At 41.1% G+C, this 21535-nt stretch overlaps 1 protein-coding gene across 2 annotated transcripts in view; it reads right to left on the bottom strand.

The window, feature by feature from the left end:
* CDH2 (cadherin 2) overlaps positions 1-21535 on the bottom strand; it is a 167075-nt gene that overhangs the window by 127270 nt on the left and 18270 nt on the right. For both annotated transcript variants that reach the window (XM_087707135.1, XM_087707134.1), the window contains exon 2: positions 17849-17963. In XM_087707135.1, coding sequence (XP_087563261.1) covers positions 17849-17963 — 115 coding nt within the window. The remainder of the gene's footprint in view (positions 1-17848; positions 17964-21535) is intronic.

Here is a 21535-nt window from a genome sequence, read left to right as displayed (position 1 = left end):
CTTTTGATAGATTTTTTTGGTGTTAATACTTGAAAAATCTGTTTTTTTAATAAATGATTTACTTTTAAACTCTATTGCAGTGTTTGTCAATGTCAGCAATTTTAAGATAAATGGATGCACATGATACTGGAGAGTTCTGGGAGTTAAAATCCATACACCTTAAAAATTGTCAAAATTTTTGGACATTACTCTTTTGCATATCTTTGTACCTTTACTACTATTTTCATTTTTTCTGAAAAGAACTCTGTTCCAACTGCCACTTGGGCATGGCCGTAGCCAGCACATGATTCATCCAGCCTGCAGGCTGGGAGTTGAGACATTCTACTCTTCTTCCCAAACTGAAAAACACTCTGATGCTAAGGAGATAGACTGAGGGAGAGAAGGGGATGAGATAGGAGAGGCCTCTGTGGGGCAACCCTGAGAGAGAGAAGGGGATAGGAGAATAGAGGCCTCTGTGGGGCAAGCCTGAGAGAGAGAAGGGTAGAGGAGAGGATCAATGGGGCCAACCTGAGTGAGAGAAGGGGATAGGAGAGGCTTCTGTAGAGCAAGGCTGAGGAAGAGAAAGTGAGAGGAGAGGTCTCTGTGGGGCCAGCCTAAGGGAGAGAAGGGAATAATATAGGAGAGGCCTCTGTGGGGCAAGGAGAGGAGAGGCTTCTGTGTGGCAAGCCTGAGGGAGAGAAGGAGAGCCGATCGTAACTACTCATTAATTTTCAAGTTGTGTCAATTTATCAAGCCCGATCACATAGTTTCATAGCAGAGCACAGAGCACAGCAAGGCTACGTCTTGCGCATGTGCGGGTTTGGAATGGCGACCGGGCTTTTTCGCTCTTTGTAATCTGGCGAAAAAGTACTGAGAAGCCTTCCAAACAGTCCGCAAAGTTTTCGGAAAGAGCCTCTGGGTGAGTTTAAGATCTCTAGAACTGAAGGGCCAGAAGGAATTTTGGAAAACATCGCTCCCGAAGGCTTGTTTTTAGCCTTCACAGCGCCTAGCAGCTTGAACCATCCAGCTGCGCGAGGGCGGCGACGGCGGCGACGCACGGACGGTCGGCGTCTTTCTAACATCTTGGATACCTGAGTGCCCCTGGGTGCCCCGGTTGTTGTCTGCCCGACCTGGTGAGCCCACTAACTTTATCTGCGAGCCCTGGTCCTGGAAGTCGCCCTAGAGCAGCGGAGCGGCGGCAGCGGAAATTGGATGAAAAATGGCTGCCTGAGCTCTTCGCTCTCACGAATGGAACTCCCCCGCTGTTCTTTTTAGATTTAAGCAGTGTGGGGCTTGGAGAGGAACCCTGCATTTTCATCTACAGCCTAGAAAAAAGGAGCAGTGAGCTTGGGGATTTATAATTGGCTGTTACCATCTTTTATTACTACTACCATCTTCCATTGCCCTAAAAAGGAGGGGAAACTATCGTGGCTTGGGTGAGCGAATTGAGCGGCGATCTAGCCACCACCATCATAGCTCGCCTGAACGCACGCCCCTCCCCTATCTTGTGCTGTGGTGCCTACCTCTCTCGCTGTTGTAGCCTCTCCTTTTATCCTTCCGTGTGTCGGACAATTTCTTTCCCTGCCTGCCCCTGCTGCTGCGGAGCCTTGCCTGCCTGTTTCCCTGTTTTTTCATTCAACACGAGTTTCTCACTGCCTGGCCTGCGACCATCGGCATTGGCCTGGAACAACCGCCCTTCTCCACCGCTTGCTACCACTGCTGCCCTGAAACACCTAATGTGAGCAGCGACCATCTGTTTTAACATTTGACGCCTTATGGTATACATACTTATGGTGCATTCGGTTTGGGGAAAGGAGTGATAAAGGATGGCAGCTTCAGGGACAGGGACTTGGCGTTTTAAAAACTGGGCACCAAGCTGGCACCCTCCCCTTCCCCCTTTCAACTGGTTCCAGTCATTTTTAGACTTTAGACATCTAGACTTTGGCCCTCCCAGGACTTTAGGAGAGGAGGAGGATAAGATATCCCCCTGCATATCATTCCTATATCTCCTATGGACCATTATTGATGATTATTCTACGCTTTATCTTGACTTGGAGGGTGTGAGACTGCAAAGCTGGTGCTTGTTAATATCTGGGGCTTGCGCTTTGCCCCCCCTCCATCTACAACCATCCCACATAATATGGACCTTGGACCTTGGCCTTGGATCTTTCTGGAACTTGGAGGAAGGGAGGTTGGCTCTTCCGGAACTCATAATTTAAACTCTGTGTTTGCGCAATTTTAATCGGGTATGTTGAGTGTATGGGATTGAATGTGTTAGTATGAAAGACCCACTTTTAGTATTATTATTGCTGTATTTTTTCTGTGTTTTTAACTATATTGTGGGGACTGTTTGTGTGAGTGTCTGAGTATGTATGATTCGGAGGACCTGGCGGGGCATGCGGGGGTCATTGGGGTGGTTGGGGGAATTACACCCACGGGTGAGAGTCGGAGCATTGCGGTCATAACAGGGAGAGGCAGATACGGCGGGGACTTTAGGCTGGCCATTACCGGGGAAGGAGGGTTCGCTATATCGCAGAGATCCCTCCTTCCGGCCCTATGAGTCCCACTCCAAGGTCAGATGGCGCGAGCAATCAGGACCCTGGTCTCAGGCTGCTGTCGCTAAATGCCAGGTCTGTTGTTCATAAGGCTCCCCTCGTCCGGGACTTGATTGTAGACGAGGGGGCAGACCTGGCATGTATTACTGAGATATGGCTGGGCACGGAGGGAGGAGTCCCCCTCGTAGAAATGTGCCCAGACGGATTTCAGGTGCTTCATCAGCCGAGAGCCCAGGGAAGGGGTGGCGGTGTGGCTATTGTAGTCCGGGAGTCTTTAGCACCTCGTAGGATCCCTGCTCCGGAGCTTGCCGGGTGTGAGTCCCTACTAGTGAAGTTGGACCTCAAGGGTCAAGTGGGCCTGCTGCTAACGTACCTGCCTCCCAACTGCGTTGCAGCAGCCCTCCCCTCGCTCCTCAAGTCAGTAGCCGAGCTGGCAGTTGAGTTCCCTAGGCTAATGGTTCTGGGGGACTTCAATTTGCCTTCGCTCGGTGAACACTCTGATGGAGCGCAGGAGTTCATGGCTTCCATGACAGCCATGGGCTTGACCCAGGTAATCCGAGGCCCTACCCACTCAGCGGGGCACACACTCGACCTCGTATTCCTCTCGGAGCAGTGGAGTTATGATCTTGGTCTGAGGGGAAATGAGACCATTCCCCTGTCGTGGTCAGACCACTACCTACTGAGGCTAGACTTCCGGAGGCCAAACCCCCACCGTAGGGAGGAGGAATCGACCAGGTGGTTCCGCCCCAGGCGACTTATGGACCCTGTTAGGTTCCAGACGGAGCTTGGGGTTATTCCAGATGCTCTCGCCCACAGTTCGGCGGAGACTCTTGCTGCGGCCTGGCACTCGGCAGCATCAGGGTCTCTGGACCGGATTGCGCCACTACGGCCCCTCCGGGTCAGCGGCTCACGGAGGCCTCCTTGGTTCACCGAGGAGCTCCGGGAGATAAAGCGCCGGAGGAGACGCCTAGAGCACCTGTGGAGGTCCGATAGGTCCGAGTCGAACCGAGCACTGTTGACAGCATGCACCAAGGAGTACATTCGGGCATTAAGAACAGCCAAAAGATCACACATTGCCTCCTTGGTAGCGTCCGCCGAGTCCCGCCCAGCCGCCCTGTTTAGGATAACCCGCTCCCTCCTAAATAGGAGGGAGACGGGGAACCCCCTACAGGGTAAGGCTGAGGAGTATGTTCAGTTCTTGGCGGACAAAGTTGCTCGGTTTCGATCGGACCTGGACTCCACTCTTGCAGATCCAGCCGAGACACAAGGAAATGATCTGGCAGACCATCTCTGGGTTGAGTTTCAGGATGTTGCCTCCGGGGATGTGGACAAGGCTATGCGAGCTGTGAGCGCCTCCACCTGTATACTGGACCCGTGTCCCTCCTGGCTGGTTGCCAACAGCAGTGAGGTGACACGAGGCTGGATCCAGGCGGTTGTTACCGCCTCTCTTCGGGAGGGGCACTTCCCCACCGCGCTTAAAGCGGCGGTGGTGAGGCCCCTCCTGAAGAAACCGTCTTTGGATCCAGCAGTTCTTAATAACTACCGTCCAGTCTCCAACCTCCCCTTTGTGGGGAAGGTTGTTGAGACGGTGGTGGCCTTCCAGCTTCAGCGTACCTTGGAGGAAGCTAACTATCTTGACCCCTTCCAGTCTGGCTTCAGGCCTGGTTACAGCACAGAAACCGCTTTGGTCGCATTGACCGATGATCTCTGGAGAGCCAGGGATGGAGGCCATGCATCCATCCTGGTTCTCCTTGACCTCTCAGCGGCTTTCGATACCATCGACCATGGTATCCTTCTGCGACGACTGCGGGAGGTGGGGGTGGGCGGCACTGTTCTGCAGTGGTTCTCCTCCTACCTCTCGGACAGGTCGCAGTTGGTGTTGGTGGTTGGTGGTGGAGATATCGTCCCCGAGGCCCCTAACTTATGGGGTGCCGCAGGGCTCGGTCTTATCCCCCCTGCTATTCAACATATACATGAAACCGCTGGGTGAGATCATTCGGAGGCACGGGATTAAATACCACCAATACGCGGACGATACACAGCTGTATCTGTCCGCCCCGTGCCAACTCAATGAAGCAGTAGACGTGATGAACCGGGGCCTTGAGGCTGTTAAAGACTGGATGAGAGGTAACAAACTGGTACTCAACCCGGAAAAGACCGAGTGGCTGTTGTGTTTTCCTCCCAATAATTTGGCTAATGTTCCATCAATCAGGCTGGGGGGGCAAAATTTATACCCCCCAGACAGGGTCCGCAACTTGGGAGTCCTCCTGGACCCACAGTTGAGTTTCGACCATCATTTGTCAGCTGTGACCAGGGGGGCATTTGCCCAGGTTCGCCTGGTGCGCCAGTTGCGGCCCTACCTGAACCGGGAGGCCCTCACAACAGTCACTCGAGCCCTTGTGATCTCTAGGCTGGAATACTGCAATGTGCTCTACATGGGGCTGCCCTTGAAGAGCATCCGGCGACTTCAGCTAGTCCAGAATGCCGCCACGCGAGTGATCGTGGGCGCACCGCGGTTCGCCCACATAACACCGATCCTCCGTGAGCTGCGCTGGCTACCTGTTGATCGTCGGGTGCACTTCAAGGTCCTACTTACCACCTATAAAGCGCTCCATGGTAGTGGATCTGGCTATTTGGGAGACCGCCTTCTGCCAATTACCTCCCTGCGTCCCATCAGATCGCACAGGGTAGGCCTCCTCCGAATTCCATCCGCCAGTCAGTGCCGACTGGCGACTACGCGGAGGAGAGCCTTCTCAGTTGCAGCTCCGACGCTATGGAACAATCTCCCCGTGGAGATCCGTACCCTCACCACCGTCCAGGCCTTCCGCACGGCCCTCAAGATCTGGCTATCCCGTCAGGCCTGGGGATAGGACTTTACTCTCTCCCCACCCGAATGCTGAGTGAATGTTGTGCTTTTATGGTTAATTTTTTTTACTCACGTTTTCTTTTATGTCTTGTCTTGCACTCCCTTCCCTCATTATTGTAAGCCGCCCTGAGTCCCCTCAGGGAAAAGGGCGGCCTATAAGTGTTCAATAAACTAAACTAAACTAAACTAAACAGATATTCAGCTATTGGAAAATAAAGGAACAAAAAAAAAGTCAAATTGCATTTCTTCATCAATTGAAATTGAAAATCCATTTGTTCGATGTGCAGCTGTAAACATTAATAATTTGGTAACTAAATATACCAGTATTGCCAAGTCAGGAGAGTTAAGGGGCATAAAAGAATATAAAATGATTACATACAAATTTCTAAGAATACTATTGATAAATATTTAAACTGTAAACTGATAAAATTTGCCAGGCCTCAGCCTCAATGCATATGTTCCTTTCTATGAAAAATACACAACACTTTGTAAAGTGTTTGTTTGTTTGTTTGTTTGTTTGTTTGTTTGTTTGTTTGTTTGTATGTATGTATGTATGTATGTATGTATGTATGTATGTATGTATGGTGTCACAACCCCTGGTATGCCCAAATATGGGAGGGAGCATACTGCTTCCCTTTTTCTGTCTTTCGGCTCACCCTAGGAGCCATCCAGGCAGAAAACCATTTTTTTATGTTGCCTTTGTGCTGATAATACATATCTATCATCTATCTATCTATCTATCTATCGATCGATCTATCTATCTATCTATAATCTATCTATCTATACATACGTACATACATACATACACACACACACACACACACACAAATACAATTACACTTTAAAAACAATTCAAACCATAATTATAGGAAGATTCAACTTTCTGTTCTCTACATTTGTTCTTTTTAAGTACCATTCCAAGCACTGAATTTGCATTGTTTCTGATTCACTATCTTATAACACATTATTCAGAATGCCAGTTTTATTCAGTGAGACTGGGTGACTTAAAGAAGCCATCAATAGCATTTGCAAATTCTGACTCTTCTAATCAGAATGATGAAAACAGTATTGCAGCAGCATGCCACAAGTTCATTGTTCCTGACATCAACCACCTCCTACAGATGTTTCTGGAAAGGGTCTAAAAATTTATACATCGTATTGTTTGACAACACTAATAATTTCTGAATTTACCAGTGATTTTTCCATTTATATAACTTTTTAAAAATTACATTAATTTCACATGAATCCATTTGGAAGTTATTCATCATTAAATCTTTTTCCTGCATCATGGTAAATCAAAAGTGTGAACAATTCTTGCAATAGAAAACTAATATAGATCTAAGTGGAAACATCATGGTGGTTACTAAAGCTAATGCAACATTTAAAGTCATATAAATATTCTTAGCATATTGTCATGTTAAACTGGAAGCCAATTTGGTCTAGTAGTGAAAGCATCAGGCTAGAAACCAGGACATTGCAAGTTCTTTGGCTAGTCATATGCTCTCGCAACACAATTCACTTCACAGGTTTGTTGTTGTGGGGAAAATAGGCATGTTTCCTGCCTTGAATTATTTATAAAAATAATAAATGTGGGATTCAAATAAGTATTTGCAAAGTTGAAATTGTGATTTTCTTCTATATTCAATGATTTTAGAAGAACCTTTATTAATTCTCAGTCTTGCATATGAGAAAATATTTACTAAATAATGTAAATTTGCTACCTGAAATTAGAACACTTTTGAATGTTATCCTTTTACATTAAAATAGCCATGCCTGATCCTATTCCATACTGGGGGAAGCACATTTCCACTTTGAGTAACATTCCGTTCCCAAATATAGAAATCAGTTGGATGTTGAGCATACCAGATAGTTCACCAGCCAAGCACCAAAGATAAAATTGTCTACAGTACTTCAGAATCAAGATAACAATTTTATAACACTGAGCTAATTTCTTTTTGTTTTTAGTATTTTGGGCAACTCCATATTTTGCATTTTAAAAAAAAACCCATATTTGTCTGGTAATTTTCTATTTTCCATTTAACACATTTGCTCTGTTTTATATATTTATTGGATTTATACAAAGCTCACTTACAAAGGTATACAAAAAAGATATATAATTACAAAAACAAAAAAACATAGAATAAAATCATCAAGAAGAGCAGAGAAAAATGTAGCAGGTCATAATAATCAACAGAATACATTTTATCCCAGGACAAAGTCCTGTTGGGTTCTGCTAATCAAAGGCCCTAAAAATTTTAAGGGGGGAAACGAAAAATCAAGAATATCCTTGGACTCATGGCTCTATGGCTACATCATAACTCAGCAAGAAAAACAATATTTTAGCAATTTGGAGAGTGCAGTTTATATCTGAATATTTCTGCCAAAGCTCATAATAGGCAAAGTTATGACAGGATTTAGGAGAGAGGGTTTGGGGTTTTTTTGCTTTTTGTTGAAGGATGGCCTCTACTTTTTTTTTAATAGTCACATTTAGTGTCCTACAGAAAATTAGTGGAAAATTGGTTACTGAGACCAAGTAAAACTATGACATAAGGCTCCTCAAAACAGGCATCTAGGCCCATAATGTATACTAATCTTCTTCCTCTACTCACACTACTTTGTTAGTGTGGGTGTTTTTTGATTCCATACCCTATCTATGTTCCATCTAAAGCGCCATTCCTTTAGAAAGGACTTTAATACATCACTTAGCGGCCCTTCTTGCTCTATCTCCTGCTGTGCTCACATTTGTTAATAGTAAGCTGCAACTAGAAAACAGATATCTGTCTACTTTAGACAATATGTTTTCTCTTGGCTTTCATCTGCCTTTCTCTCCCTGCTAAAGCCATCTATAAAACATGCCCAAACATTTCTCCACAGCTGTCATCATGTGTTGCTGAAATGTGGATTTATGTCTATAAATAAAAAGCAAGGAGAAAAGTAGTATAAAAAATATTGGGTAATGGTTATTATTTTGCTAGTATAATTAGGAAAGAAAAATATTTTGGGACCACTAGAGAAGCTAAATGCTTTTTTTTAAAAGTGTTATTCAAAACAAATAATTAACAAATAATTCCTTATTATTATGTTCAATACTTTTATTTATATAAAGATGGGCAGCTGGTAATATTCAGAAAAATAATTCTGACTGAATTTTAGGACTCCACAGAAACCTTTAGAGACGCTGTCATTTAAAGCCCACTGTTTAAAGAGTCTTTATGACATCTCCTTTCAAAAGCTAGGTGTGACTGAACACTTCTCATGTACACAAATAGCACTCCTGTTATGACTGCTAGTGAGCTGGCCAAATGGCTTTCACAGTCCAACTGGAAACACGTTTGTTGCTAATTAAGACATTTCTTGACCTTCAACTTTTATTATTCTCTGTTAGTCAGGTACCAACCGTTTTTATAGTGCACGGTACATTCATTCCTTTCAGAAAACCAACACATTAATATATGATATGAGCCGCGGTGGCACAGGTTAGAGTGCAGTACTGCAGGCTACTTCTGCTGATCACAGGCTGCCAGCAGTTCGGCAGATCGAATCTCACTAGGGTCAAGGTTGACTCAGCCTTCTATCCTTCCGAGGGTGGTAAAATGAGGACCCAGATTGTTGGGGCAATATGCTGACTCTGTAAATGCTTAGAGAGGGCTGTAAAGCACTAAGTGCTGTTGTTAATGTCACAAATCTCCAATCTTATGAGCACTTTTCTGATGGAAGACCATAAGCAATAATCTGCTGGATCAGACTCCTGGCTCATATCCCAGTGGCCAAACAACTACACAAGAAACTCCAATAGTCTTCCAGCAGATGGCCTTCAGAAGCAGTCACAATGCCATCAAGACTAACAGCCATGATACACATGACCTCCTTGAATTAGTCCATTTTTTTTAAAACCAGTCAATCTGGATACCTGTTCCACTAAAACTGGCCCATGTATATGAGTCTTTTATTAAAGTAATTTTGTAATTTTTTTATTCTAGAAAATAACCTAGAAATATCCATTTGAGAATAATAATATTGTTAATCACTTTTCTTCTGCCAACATCTTAAGCACTCAGCTGATCAAAACCCAGTTGGCAATAGCCAAAAAAGAAATAGCTTTTTATATTACCCATTTGGTCTAAAAAAACCTCATCATTTTCATAGAATGCACTATTAAAAGAAGTTAAAATACAGGCAATAAAAAGGAAAATGAAAGTAATTACAGATATAAAGAAACAAATACAGAAACAGAAAAAATAATTTTCCTCTGAATTTTGCATAGAGTTTGGATTTTTTAACTAAAAGGATATTAATGCATATTTTAGGGAAAATGCATATAAAAACTGTGCATTTGGAAAAATTGGCAAAGAATTCATATAATAGTGAAAAATGCAACAAAATATTAGTCCAAATTATCCAATATACATAAAATACATTTGAATTATCTTGTGTTATTAAATGGGCAGGCCTAATGTAAAATTTAATTTGTCTTATGACATTAAAACAATGCAGAGTTAGATTGATTTGGAAAAATTAAAATGAATGTCCCCTCCCTAAAAATAATAAGAAAAAATAATAATTTATAAAGATATTAAGGTTACTGATTTAGAAAAAAATGTTACAGTAATACTTTTTTTAAAAATACACATGAGTTTAGATATAATAAACAAGTTTCAAAAAATACTTATGGGAAAAAATAAATGAAATGCACATTTCCCTATTGCAAGTGACACAATATAACTGCAAACAAACTGACAGCATCTGCTAATAAAAGTGTAACAATGCCAAGGGTCATATGAGAATGCAGGAATGTAAGACATTCAGAAGAAGATATAGAATTGTTTTCTACCGGAATTCTTTTTAAAGATAAATTTTATACTTTGAAGAGAAACAATGTGCAGAAATTGTCTTTCCTAAATTTCGATAGCAAAAGAAACATGGGGAAAAAAGTTTAGCTAGTTTATCTGTCTTTTCTCTGTATTTTACAGCTAAGAATAAAATCTCCACCTTTTCAACAAAATAGTTGTTTTTAAACTATATCAACCTTTATAGAAAATACATAATTTAAGTGCAAAATTTAAATCTTCCATTGATATAAATCTGAACGAGCCCCAAAAACATAAATGAATTTACAAAATTTTGCGTCAAGCAAAATGTTCAGTATTCTTTTCCTCCCCCACATTTTGGCTTTCGGCAAGGTACACTTAACTTCCATTGTCACATGCATCTAGTTTAATAACCAGAAATTGGACTTTAGACAATAATACTTCAAAATGACAGTGTAATTAAATTTTAAGTCAAAACCATCCAATGATGCCTTGTAAATTTATTAAACCAGCAAATGAAGTGCTTCCAAGCACATTATGAAAATTAACCATTAAAATAATTTGTCTAAGAAGTTACTCTGGGAGGAAAAAAAAGGATGCTCCACAAAATTTGTCAAGTAATTCCTATTAAAATCCATAGTGTGATTCATTCCAAAACAAAATATAAGCTGCTTTTAAACATTTTTTTTGAATATATCAAATAGTGAATGCAGTGGTTGCCTCATATATATAAGTAAAGTGCTAGCCATTTGTATTTATTTAATTAATTAATATTAAATTTAATTATTTTATACACCTTCCTCTCTCACTGAAAATATGCATCAGGTCAAGAAACTTACTGAACTGAAAGCTAGTTTGTAGTAATGAATGAGAAATAGATCATACTTTTATTTTTAGCAATCAGATCTTAATGTATATCTGAAGACATAATTAATGGGAAAAATGCAATCTAATGCCTTTCAGATATTTGGAGCTTCCATATTTGTTAAGAATTCTTGGGAACTAAAGTTCCAATATATTTCAGCATATGGTAGAAGAGGCTATTAAAAATTAGGCATTAAATAAAAGCAGAGCACAATCAATCTATCAACAACTAAACTGCTAATGGTACTTACTTGAAAATATGTCTGGTGTTTTCCTCAAATAATTTACTTTTAAAATTGGAAAGTTTTTGATTTCTTGACAAAGTGGAAATGGAGATTCTTGAGGGAAGGGGTGATAGTATACTAAATTCATTGTATTACTTTACAATACTAGAAAATAAATGTATGTGAAAGCCCTGAAAATTCCAGAACTACTTATTTTGGGAGCATGGGTATCAAAGAAAGCAAAGAATTATTTCACTTTCAATATAGTTTAAGCCAGTGTCTCATTTAATAATTAGTATGTGAATAATGTTTATTATTGTTCATAATCAGACTGAATTACAGATTTATGTTTTATGTCTGATTAAAATCCAAAGCATACAGTTGATATATAAGAACATATTGATAAGCCACAATTTAATAACTAAGCCACAGTTTAGTTTACTTCCCACCTATAGATAGCAGCCAATGAACTTTTTTATTCACTACAGACTAGGATCACATCTGAATTTTCAACTGTACTTAATCATAATGACTGGGGGCAGGTTCCAGATTCTTTTATTGCCGGTTCACTCAGGGATGCACTTTGGGCAAGTGCGCGCTCTGCACGCGTACTTGATGCACGCTACATGCGCATAAGCAAAAAAAGAAGATGGTGGCGCTTATGGCGCTGCTGATAGAACTGGTTCGGAGGCGTGGGCCGCTGAGTTATTACCTATTTGGCCGAACCAATCCAAACTGGTAGGAACCCACCTCTGGTAATGACATGATGAAAAAGTGTCATAAACTATGGCTTGCAGAGTCATAAAATATACATTTTAAACTTTGACTTTCTTCATTTTTCATTTTTGTCTCTGATAAACTAGCATTCAAGTATCCCAAATTTTTGTAATTATTCCAGAAGAATTTAATTTAATCTAATTTAATTATATTAATTTAACTTTTTGGTGGCTTTCTCTTCTCTCTTAAGGATGAGTGAGCTGAAAGGAGTCTCCCATGGATAGAAGTGGGCAGGAAAATCCCTTTTTACCATCTATTATATGGATGCTATATCAATTAACTGAAACTATTTTTATCATTTTTAAATTATATATAACAAAGATAATAATTCCTTTAACTTCTTTAGTTTCTGTTATTTCCAAATGTTTTCTTCTTCAATAATCACTACTAGAGGTTGAGGAAGAAAACCTAGATAAAATTTGATGCTTTGTTTTAAGGCCACAAATTACTTACAAAAAGTTGGATGTTAAAAAAAATCCGGAGTATAAACATTTAAAAGTGAAAAGTTAAAGGTGAAAAGTTTTGCTTTTAGTTTTTGCTTTATAGAGGGAAAATATTCATCAATAAGATTAATATTACAAAAAAAACCAGTCATGAACATTCCGTTTAAACCTGTTAGGAATTCCTATCCTAGATAATGAGGAATTTGTATGACCTAAATATAGAACTGGTTTAAGATTATATTGTTTATTTATACTTATTTTGTTTATACACAAAAATCACACAATAAAACAAAGCTACTAGTTTGCGTTTTTGCAGAATATTCTGTCATTATTTTCAAAAATGACTCAAGTCCTAAAAAAAATATATGAAATATTATTGCTGTTTTAAACACATAATTGCTTTATTAAGTCAGGTTTTTAATAACTTAAAATTGGTTTGGGAATCAATTACTGTTATAAAATATGAAAAACATAATTGCAAGAAAATTCTGTTGAGCAAAATAGTTTTAAACACAAAGACAGCTTTTATTTTAAGGATTAATCTGATTTGCAGTCTCATTTAAAAATCTTTCTGATTTATTTAATTCTTGATCCATGCAACTATATTTATTTTGGAGTGAAATAATGGAATAAATCCAGTTATAAATATGCAAATAAATATGGATATTATTAAGCACAAAGAATGACAGTTGGTCTTACCTGCTGGTCTACTGCTATTACCTGAACTGTGATTTTCAGAATTGTTTGCAGGATGGTCCATTGATGGTATAGTCATGTCCAATTGGTCTCGAGACTGGATTGAAGCTGAAGCCACGCCTCTGAGCTCCTCCTTTTAGACTCCAGTTTCAATGCAACATGCGCTCCCAAGATCCTGAAAACAAGTCACAAAGGAGACACCTCCAATGCTATCTACCTAACTAGGGGGGAACTGGACCATCCTGCAAACAACTCTGAAAATCACAGTTCAGGTAAGACCAACTGTCGTTTTCCAGAGTGGGTTTGCAGGATGGTCCATTGATGGGACCTACCAAAGTTACCGTCCCATAGGGTGGGCATTTACCAACGACAGAACCTGCTGCAAAACCCGGGGACCAAACGGCGCATTCGCGGACCCAAAGGAGTCCAACCTGTAGTGTCGGATAAACAGCGATGGGGAGGCCCATGCAGCTGCCCTGCAGATATCCTCTATGGATGCCTAAGTGGCCCAGGCCACGGATGTGGCCGCGCTCCTCGTAGAGTGTGATACTGACCGGCACTGGTAAGCTCTATGCCTCATAGGCAACCGCGATAGCCAACCAAATCCAATGGCTAATGGTGGAGGGAGAGACTCTCTTCCTAGGGATGAATGTTGGAACGATACAAACAGGGCTTCAGACCTCCGGAACTCAGCTGTACGCCTCAGGTAGATCTGTAAGGCCTGCCTCACATCTAAGCGGTGCCACTGGCCGGGGCTGGACAGAAATCTGGTAACACGACCTCCTGTGAGTGGTGAAAAACTGGATTAACCTTGGGCAGGAACGCCGTGTCAAGGTGAAGCACGACTCTGTTACTGTGGAACACACACAGATCGTGCCTGGAAGAGAGGGCTCCCAGCTCAGACACACGCCTAGCCGAAGTGACAGCTATCAGGAACACAACCTTACACATGAGAAGTTTCCTGCTGACAGTCCATAATGGTTCAAAAGGCTCGGCCATAAGGGCCCGCAGCACCATGGGGAGATCCCACGTGGGAAACCTAAGGACAGTTGGGGGGGTGTAGGTGAGCTGCCCCCTTGAGGAACCTCTTAACTAAGGTAGCTGGGTTAGCGGAGTTCGGCCCTCACCGTGGATCACTGTGGCTAGCGCTGCCAACTGCCTCTTAGCTGTGGCAAGAGACAAGCCCTTATCCAAGCCGTCTTGGATGAAGTTCAGCACCTGAGGAACCGAGGCCCTGGACGGTTCGAGCGAGCAGACCAAACAAAGTTATGAAAGTTGCCCAGGTGGAGTCGTATATCTATGGTTGACTGTCTGTGGGAGGCCTCAATGGTCCTGATTACCCTCTGGGTCAGGTGGGCACCCTTCAGGACAGAGGCAGCTGAGGCCTTAGACCTCCTGGATGAGGCAGTAGGCTGCTGCCAGGACGAAGCCCCCTCCCCAGGGGACATGGGTGGAGATGGGGACCTACCAGCTCCCTCCGCTATCTGGGTCACATGCGCAGTTACTCACGGCCCTCCTCGTGCTTCCGATGATCGCCCCGCACCTCCACCACAGCCAGCAATCAGGAAGATGTCTTCGCTCCCTTCTGCAGCATGCCCCAATGCGAAACGCTGTGATCGGTGCGCTTTGGGGCTTCTGCTAAGTCTGGGAGGCTAAAACTGCTGTGCGGCTCTCCCAGCCACTTCCGTGGCTCCGCGGGGCTCAGAGAGGCTTTGCGCTCTTCTCCGCGCTTCCCTGGTCTCTCTCTCTCGCCTTCCACTGTATCTGCAGGAACGACGGGGCTGTCGGGCTGGAAACCCAAGGCCCATTAGCCCCAAAGCCTCCGCGCTGCAATTTGCAAGCCTCCATGTGGTCGCCAGCTTGGAATTGCAGTTTAAAGCTCCACATGGTGTCCGGCTTAATAATGGCCGCCGAAACACCACCCAAGCCTCCGGAGCCTCGGAGCCCTTTATTTCCAACTCCCAGGCAGCTAGAAAAGCCACAGCCACCACCGGGGACTTACACAAGGTAGAGGAAGGGCTTTGACCTTCAGGAAGCAGAGATGGGTCGAAGAGGGTCCAGGATGGAAAAGATTAAATCAGGAGTCCAAATTTTTTAGTCTCATCACAAGCCGGACTGGATTGAAACTGGAGTCTGGAAGGAAGGGCTCAGAGACGTGGCTTCAGCTTCAATCCAGTCTTGAGGCCAATTGGACGTGACTATACCATCAATGGACCATCCAGCAAACACACTCTGGAAAATGAACAAACATATTTTCAATAAAAGAGGAAATAATTACATTAACCACAAGTATACCAACACTTATATTGCAACAATTCCTTTATTATACCAATTTAAATTGTAAAATATACAAACTTTTAACTTCTCCAGGACTATTAATTAAGTCAGTGCAGAAAGCAAAGCAGAGAAATGATTGAGTTTGAATACTGTTCCCCAAATTACAGAAATAAATAAGATACCAATTTAAATTTTGAGAACTTCTGAATGGAGAACGTTACAATTGTTTGTGTCTTTCTACAAATTCATATTTGTATTCTTAACCTTGCTTGCATTTAGAAAAAGAGCAAACAACACTTATTTTGTTTTTAAAAGTATATGTATATAATTACATCTTGAATCTGTAACTTTTGTAAACTATACGACAACAATAAATGTTACGGGGAAGAAGGCGGGGCTTAGCAGTGTGAAGACGGACTTTCAGGCTGTTCCTGAATCTCCATCTATACCGGAGCATCTGGACGGTTCCTTTTTGGACCCAAGCTGTCCCGAAGAGACAGTGAAAGGTAGGGGGAGACCAAGTGGTCCCAGAGACGTTCGCAAAGTCTCTGGGGACCCAGGAAAAAACCCCTTTGCCAGTGACTTCCGGCTTAGCCACAAGGCTATTGAAAGTGCAGACAGCCCTAAAGAAAGAGAAAGTGTTTCCAGCTGGTAAGAATATTTTATTGTTTAGAGAAAAACGGACTGCCTAAAAATTCAAACCAATTTAAATTAAAGAACAGAAGAATCTAGCGGCGATTTTGATCTTTTTAATGGTTTTGGACGGTGGTTATTCTACCTTTTAAATGTTATTCACATGGATAATGGATAGATTACTCCAACATCTCCTCTGATCTTCTGCAAGCGGGCTGTAAACCAATTCACTATAATTTGGCTGTTTACATCTTGACACTTTTATTGCTTGGCTGTATTGGCTTAAGATCTGATAAGATTGTACAGCTTCCAGACTTTTACTTGCAAATATTTCAGAGCTCTCAAGAAAAAAAATACTAACTGCGTATAAACATGGCGTCTATTCAAGCATCTCTTCAAGTGATTTTTTCAGCACTACAGACGCTGTCTGATACAGAAGACAGAATTCAGAGAAAATTGGATTATTTGGTGTTTTTGGCAACAAAGTATGAGGAAAAACTGAGGATGTTTTTCAAATACAAAATAAGAATGACGGAGATAAAGAATCTGAACCTGTTGATATTCCTGATGATTGGTTTACTTCTGAGGGAGGAAAGAATGGAATGTTTGAAGGAGTTAAACGGACAGAAAATTTGCTTCAAAAGACAGTGCGCAGGAGGAGAAGGAAAGTTCAAAGAATTCATAGTTTATGAAATACCATCTGCAAAACATTTGATACCACTACTGAGAATTAAAGACAAGCTGATAAAGGAAATAAAAAGAGGGCGGCAACATTATATGAGAGGCACTACAGACAAGAAAGTGCAAAGATTTCTTCGTATGGACTTGTTCATAAAGATGTTTGGAGAATTGGACCCACAAATGGCAGCATATATAAGATTGTTCTGTTATTGGAGAGATACAGGTTGATAGATGAAAGAGTATAATTCAAAATTAGCTAAACTTAGTTAAATCCATTTGCAATAGGTATAGTTGAATAAAAATTGATAATGATAATTTTTTTCATTATTGTGGGTATGTGTTGTCTATGTAACAAAAAAATAAATAAAAATTATTAAAAAAACACAATAAATGTTACATTACTTTTGCAAACCTTTTTCAGCCAAAACATGAAAAAGTTAAGTTCAAGGTTTAAAATTATGTGCGGGGAGGGGGGGAAGCACTGAAGACATTGTTTCTCTGGAAGCATTATTTTAAATCCAAATATAGAATTTGTCTACCGTATGTAGAAGCAGTCAGCATACAATTCACAAAAAGCTTTCTAAATTCACAAAATATCTACTCTAGAAAAAAGGCATACAAAGCAGAAGGAATATATATTACACTGTCTTAACTTTCTATGGATGTTCTGTCTGCCACATGGAAGGAAATCAGTTTCTGTTATAGTAGTGGAACTTACTTTGAAGCATAATATGTATTCTTCACTGATAAATAAGGAAAATTACAGAACTTGAGAGCAACACTTATTAAACAAAAACATTTATCTAGTGATTTACCCAAAGGATATTCTAATAAAGCTCTCTGCAAAATACAAAAAATACAAAAAATAAACTAATGTAGGTACTGGTTTCAAAGTTCTAAGTTATGTCAATATACAAGATATAAGTTATTCTTAGGATCTACCATTTGTAAAGTGCCATCCATTACATCAAATCCAAAATTTAGAGAGGAATTTAGCAGCATGTACAAAACAGAATAAGAAACTAGGTTTTATATTCAACAATACCATTAAGAAGAGGCTGTCCTTCGTTTACTCCCTTGGATATGACTGCATTGTAAATGTCTTCAGGAAATCCAGTCTTGCATAATGTGCCTTCTTCACAAGTTGCCTTTATAGGTGCCTGAAATGCGAGACAAAATTTATGTAATACTTTGCAAATCCATTCAACTGAGAAACATTCAACTTGGCATGAAATGGAATTTTGCTACTATCTTGTACAAACAGCTTCTTTGTTTCCAAATGGCTGTAATTAGAATTCCAGGGGCAAAGGGTTAATCTTTCTGATAACTGGAATGGAAGGAACAAATCCCACTTGTCCAGCAAGATCTAAATAATATGCAAACTTGGTTTGTTAATCCACTGAATGCTTGAACTGAATGCTTAAACAGTCATTTAGTTTGAAATAGAGTTATGGGAGAGGACAATCATATTTATTAAGTAGAACTAAATCTTATACAAAATGGAGTTTGTCCAATACTGATTATGATACATTTGTGAGCTTTAACAACAATTAAAAGGATGATCACTAAGAACATCAATACATTTTTGACCCTATTTTTTCAACTTAGCCTTTATCTACAAAACCAAAGAAATATAATTTGTTCGTCTATCTAAAGTCAAGTATGTCATTAAGAAAGCATGTTGTGTCTCATGTCTCATAAAACATTTTTCGAAATAAAGGTAGACTAAATAAAAGATCTGTGCTACCAGAATTGAAAAAAACTGTGTTACATTTCCCTTAGTTAATTAGGCTGAATTGAAATATTATTTTTTTATATTAGGGAGAATGTATTTATTCATGAATCAAGAAGTTTACCTCACAAGTTTGGTTTTAATTAATAAGCCATACATGAGAGATTGATGTTTCTTTCATTAAGGTAAGCCTTTTTAATAATAAGACTTCTATTTACATGTGTAATAGTGGAAAATTAAGATCTGATTCCATCTTAGGTGCCTGTATATCTCATGGCAAACAGCAGTACCAAACAAAATATAAGTGGCAAATGATTCCTATATTATAAAATTAAATACGGCAAAGGTGAAGGTTGCCCTCACACATATGTGCTAGTCGTTCCCGTCTCTAGAGGGCAGTGCTCATTTCTATTTCAAAGCCGAAGAGCCAGTGCTGTCCAAAGATGTCTCCGTGGTCATGTGGCCAGCATGAATAAAGGCCGAAGGTGTATGGAACGCTGTTACCTTCCCACCAAAGGTGATTCCTATTTTTCTACTTGCATTTTTACATGCTTTCGAACTGCTAGGCCAGTGTTTCCCAAACTTTTGACATATGTGTACCCCTTCTATAATTTTCGTAATGCTGAGTACCCCTCATAAAAAACATGCTTTAATAAAAATCAAAATATATTTATTTTTTACTTTTTGGGTACATACGCAAAATAAACAAAAGTTATATTATAAAGAACATTTATTTGATTCAATGAGAAGGATGAAATTGTTTATGTTGAGATGACAGATCATCATAATTTGGTTCCCTGGTTGTTAATTTTAATCTGAGATGCCAAACTCCGGTGCAACGCGTACCCCCACCAAACTCTTCCCGTACCCCTGGGGGTACGCGTACCACACTTTGGGAAACACGGCTGACAGAAGCTGGGACAAGTACTGAAGTTATTTCTTAAAAGGAAGTAGGGAGAAGGAACAAATAGGATTACCACCCAGAAGTAGAAGCACCGGAAATATTCCAGGCCAAAATGCAGATCACAATCCATAAGCTTTTAAGCTACACATGGAGATTGTTGCTATCTTTTGAAATTCTTCAGAAAAAAATAAGTGGGCAGCTGTGTGATGAACAAGAGTTTAAACAAGACTATAAAATGCATGGGAATTGGTCAATCTGTCCAGCACACCATTTATACGAAACAACTCCTATATACTAAAAAAGAATATGCAATGAAATAAAAACTTTGGAACATAGATTTTTAATGTTTTCATTTGCAACCTTTCATTTTTTTCCCCCAGAAACAAGAGTAGTCTCTTCCCCAAATTAGTCAATTGTCAACATTCCTTAGTCACAAACACAAGAGGAATGAGAGAATTTAATTCAATCAGTAAGTAATGGCCTACTGCCAATCCTAAAACTGCTTCCTGCCATTCCATGCAAGAAAACTGTCTCATTCTTTTCTGCATGTAAAAGCTCTGCTTTGTTTTTGCTTTTTCTTCAAAGAATAGTAAAGCCTCTTTTAGCCTTCTATGAGTAGTTGACTTGAATTTAATATAAGCATTATACCTTTCACAGAAAAACCAAACTAGCTATTCTTTATTACTTCATGGTGAGTCACTGGTGTGTGTACATAGCAGCTGATCATGTAGTTTGCATCAAAAGCTGTTCTTTCTGAATGTTGTGGGGATACGTTAATATGCTCCATGTAGAAGTGAACTCTTATACAAACTAGATAAGCAAAACTAGATAAGCAACAAATTTTATTTGTTGCTTATCTAGTTTAATTATTTCTCAATATTGTAACTAAAACATATTAAGCTTAGGTACTGAGATCTATTAAAACAATCTCTTTCTATAGGCCAGCGATGGCAAACCTTTTCTGGCTCGTGAGGGGAGCGTAGGGGGGTCCTGCGTGGGCATGCCACACCCATAATGCAATGTGTGATCCCCCAGCACACATGCGCGCATGAGCGGCGCTCCTCCCCATTTTTTGCATGCTTTCTTCACCCTCCTCAAGCTCCAGAGGCTTTATAGGAGCCTGGGGAGGGCGAAAACGGCCTCCCCTGCCTCCCCCAGGAGGCCCTCCGTAGGCTTCAGGCACTTCCCTGAAGCGTCCAGAGTGCAAAAAACCGGCCCTACGGACAAACCGGAAGTTTGGAAACGGCCTTCTGGTAGGCTCCGGAGGGCTTAAACAGGCCCTACGAGCAAACTGGGAGGCCGTTCCCAAACTTCCAGTTGGCCCATAGGGCTGGTTTTTTGCACTCTGGATGCTTCAGGGAAGCTCCTCCGGGGGGGGGTGTTTTTGCCCTCCTCAGGCTCCTATAAAGTCTCTGGAGCCTGAGGAGAGCGAAAAATGGCTTTAAAAGGCTGAACTTAGCTGGCCAGCGCACACATGCACGCTGGCCAGCTGACAGGGCAACACCTCATGTGCCCTGACAAATGGTTCCGTGTGCCACCTGGGGCACGTGTGCCATAGGTTCGTCATCCCAGCTATAGGCTATAGGTATTGCTGTAACAAATACAATGTCAGGAATTATGCTCTAAGAGAGCCTTGAAAAATCAATCATTTTTTTTTGCTGCTGAGGTATCACCAGATAACTAATGAAACAGCTAATGAAATATGTCTTTATATATGGTTCTAATATGCTGGCTCAGTGGATAAGATGCTGACCTTATCAATCAGAAAGGTTGGTGGTTCGTGTAATGGAGTGAGCTCCTATTACTTGTCCTAGCTTCTGCCATCCTAGTAGTTCAAAAGCACATAAAAATGCAAGTAGAAAAATAAGGACCACTTTGGTGGGAAGGTAACAGCGTTCCGTGCGCCTTCGGCATTTAGTTATGACAGCTATATGACCACGGAGACGTCTTTGGACAGTGTTGTCTCTTCAGCTTTGAAACAGAGATGAGTACCACCCCCTAGAGTTGGGAACTAGCACATATGTGTAAGTGCAACCTTTACCTATATGGCTCTAAAATTCACACCATACTACAATCCTACTTAAGCTGGTAAAAAT

Source organism: Thamnophis sirtalis, unplaced genomic scaffold (genome assembly GCF_051295495.1).
Source record: "Thamnophis sirtalis isolate CommonGarterSnake01/CBP01778 unplaced genomic scaffold, rThaSir2_p1.2 scaffold_2, whole genome shotgun sequence".
Lineage (NCBI taxonomy): Eukaryota > Metazoa > Chordata > Lepidosauria > Squamata > Natricidae > Thamnophis > Thamnophis sirtalis.
The sequence above is the reverse complement of the archived record's forward strand: the minus strand, read 5'-3'. Positions and strand labels throughout refer to the sequence as shown.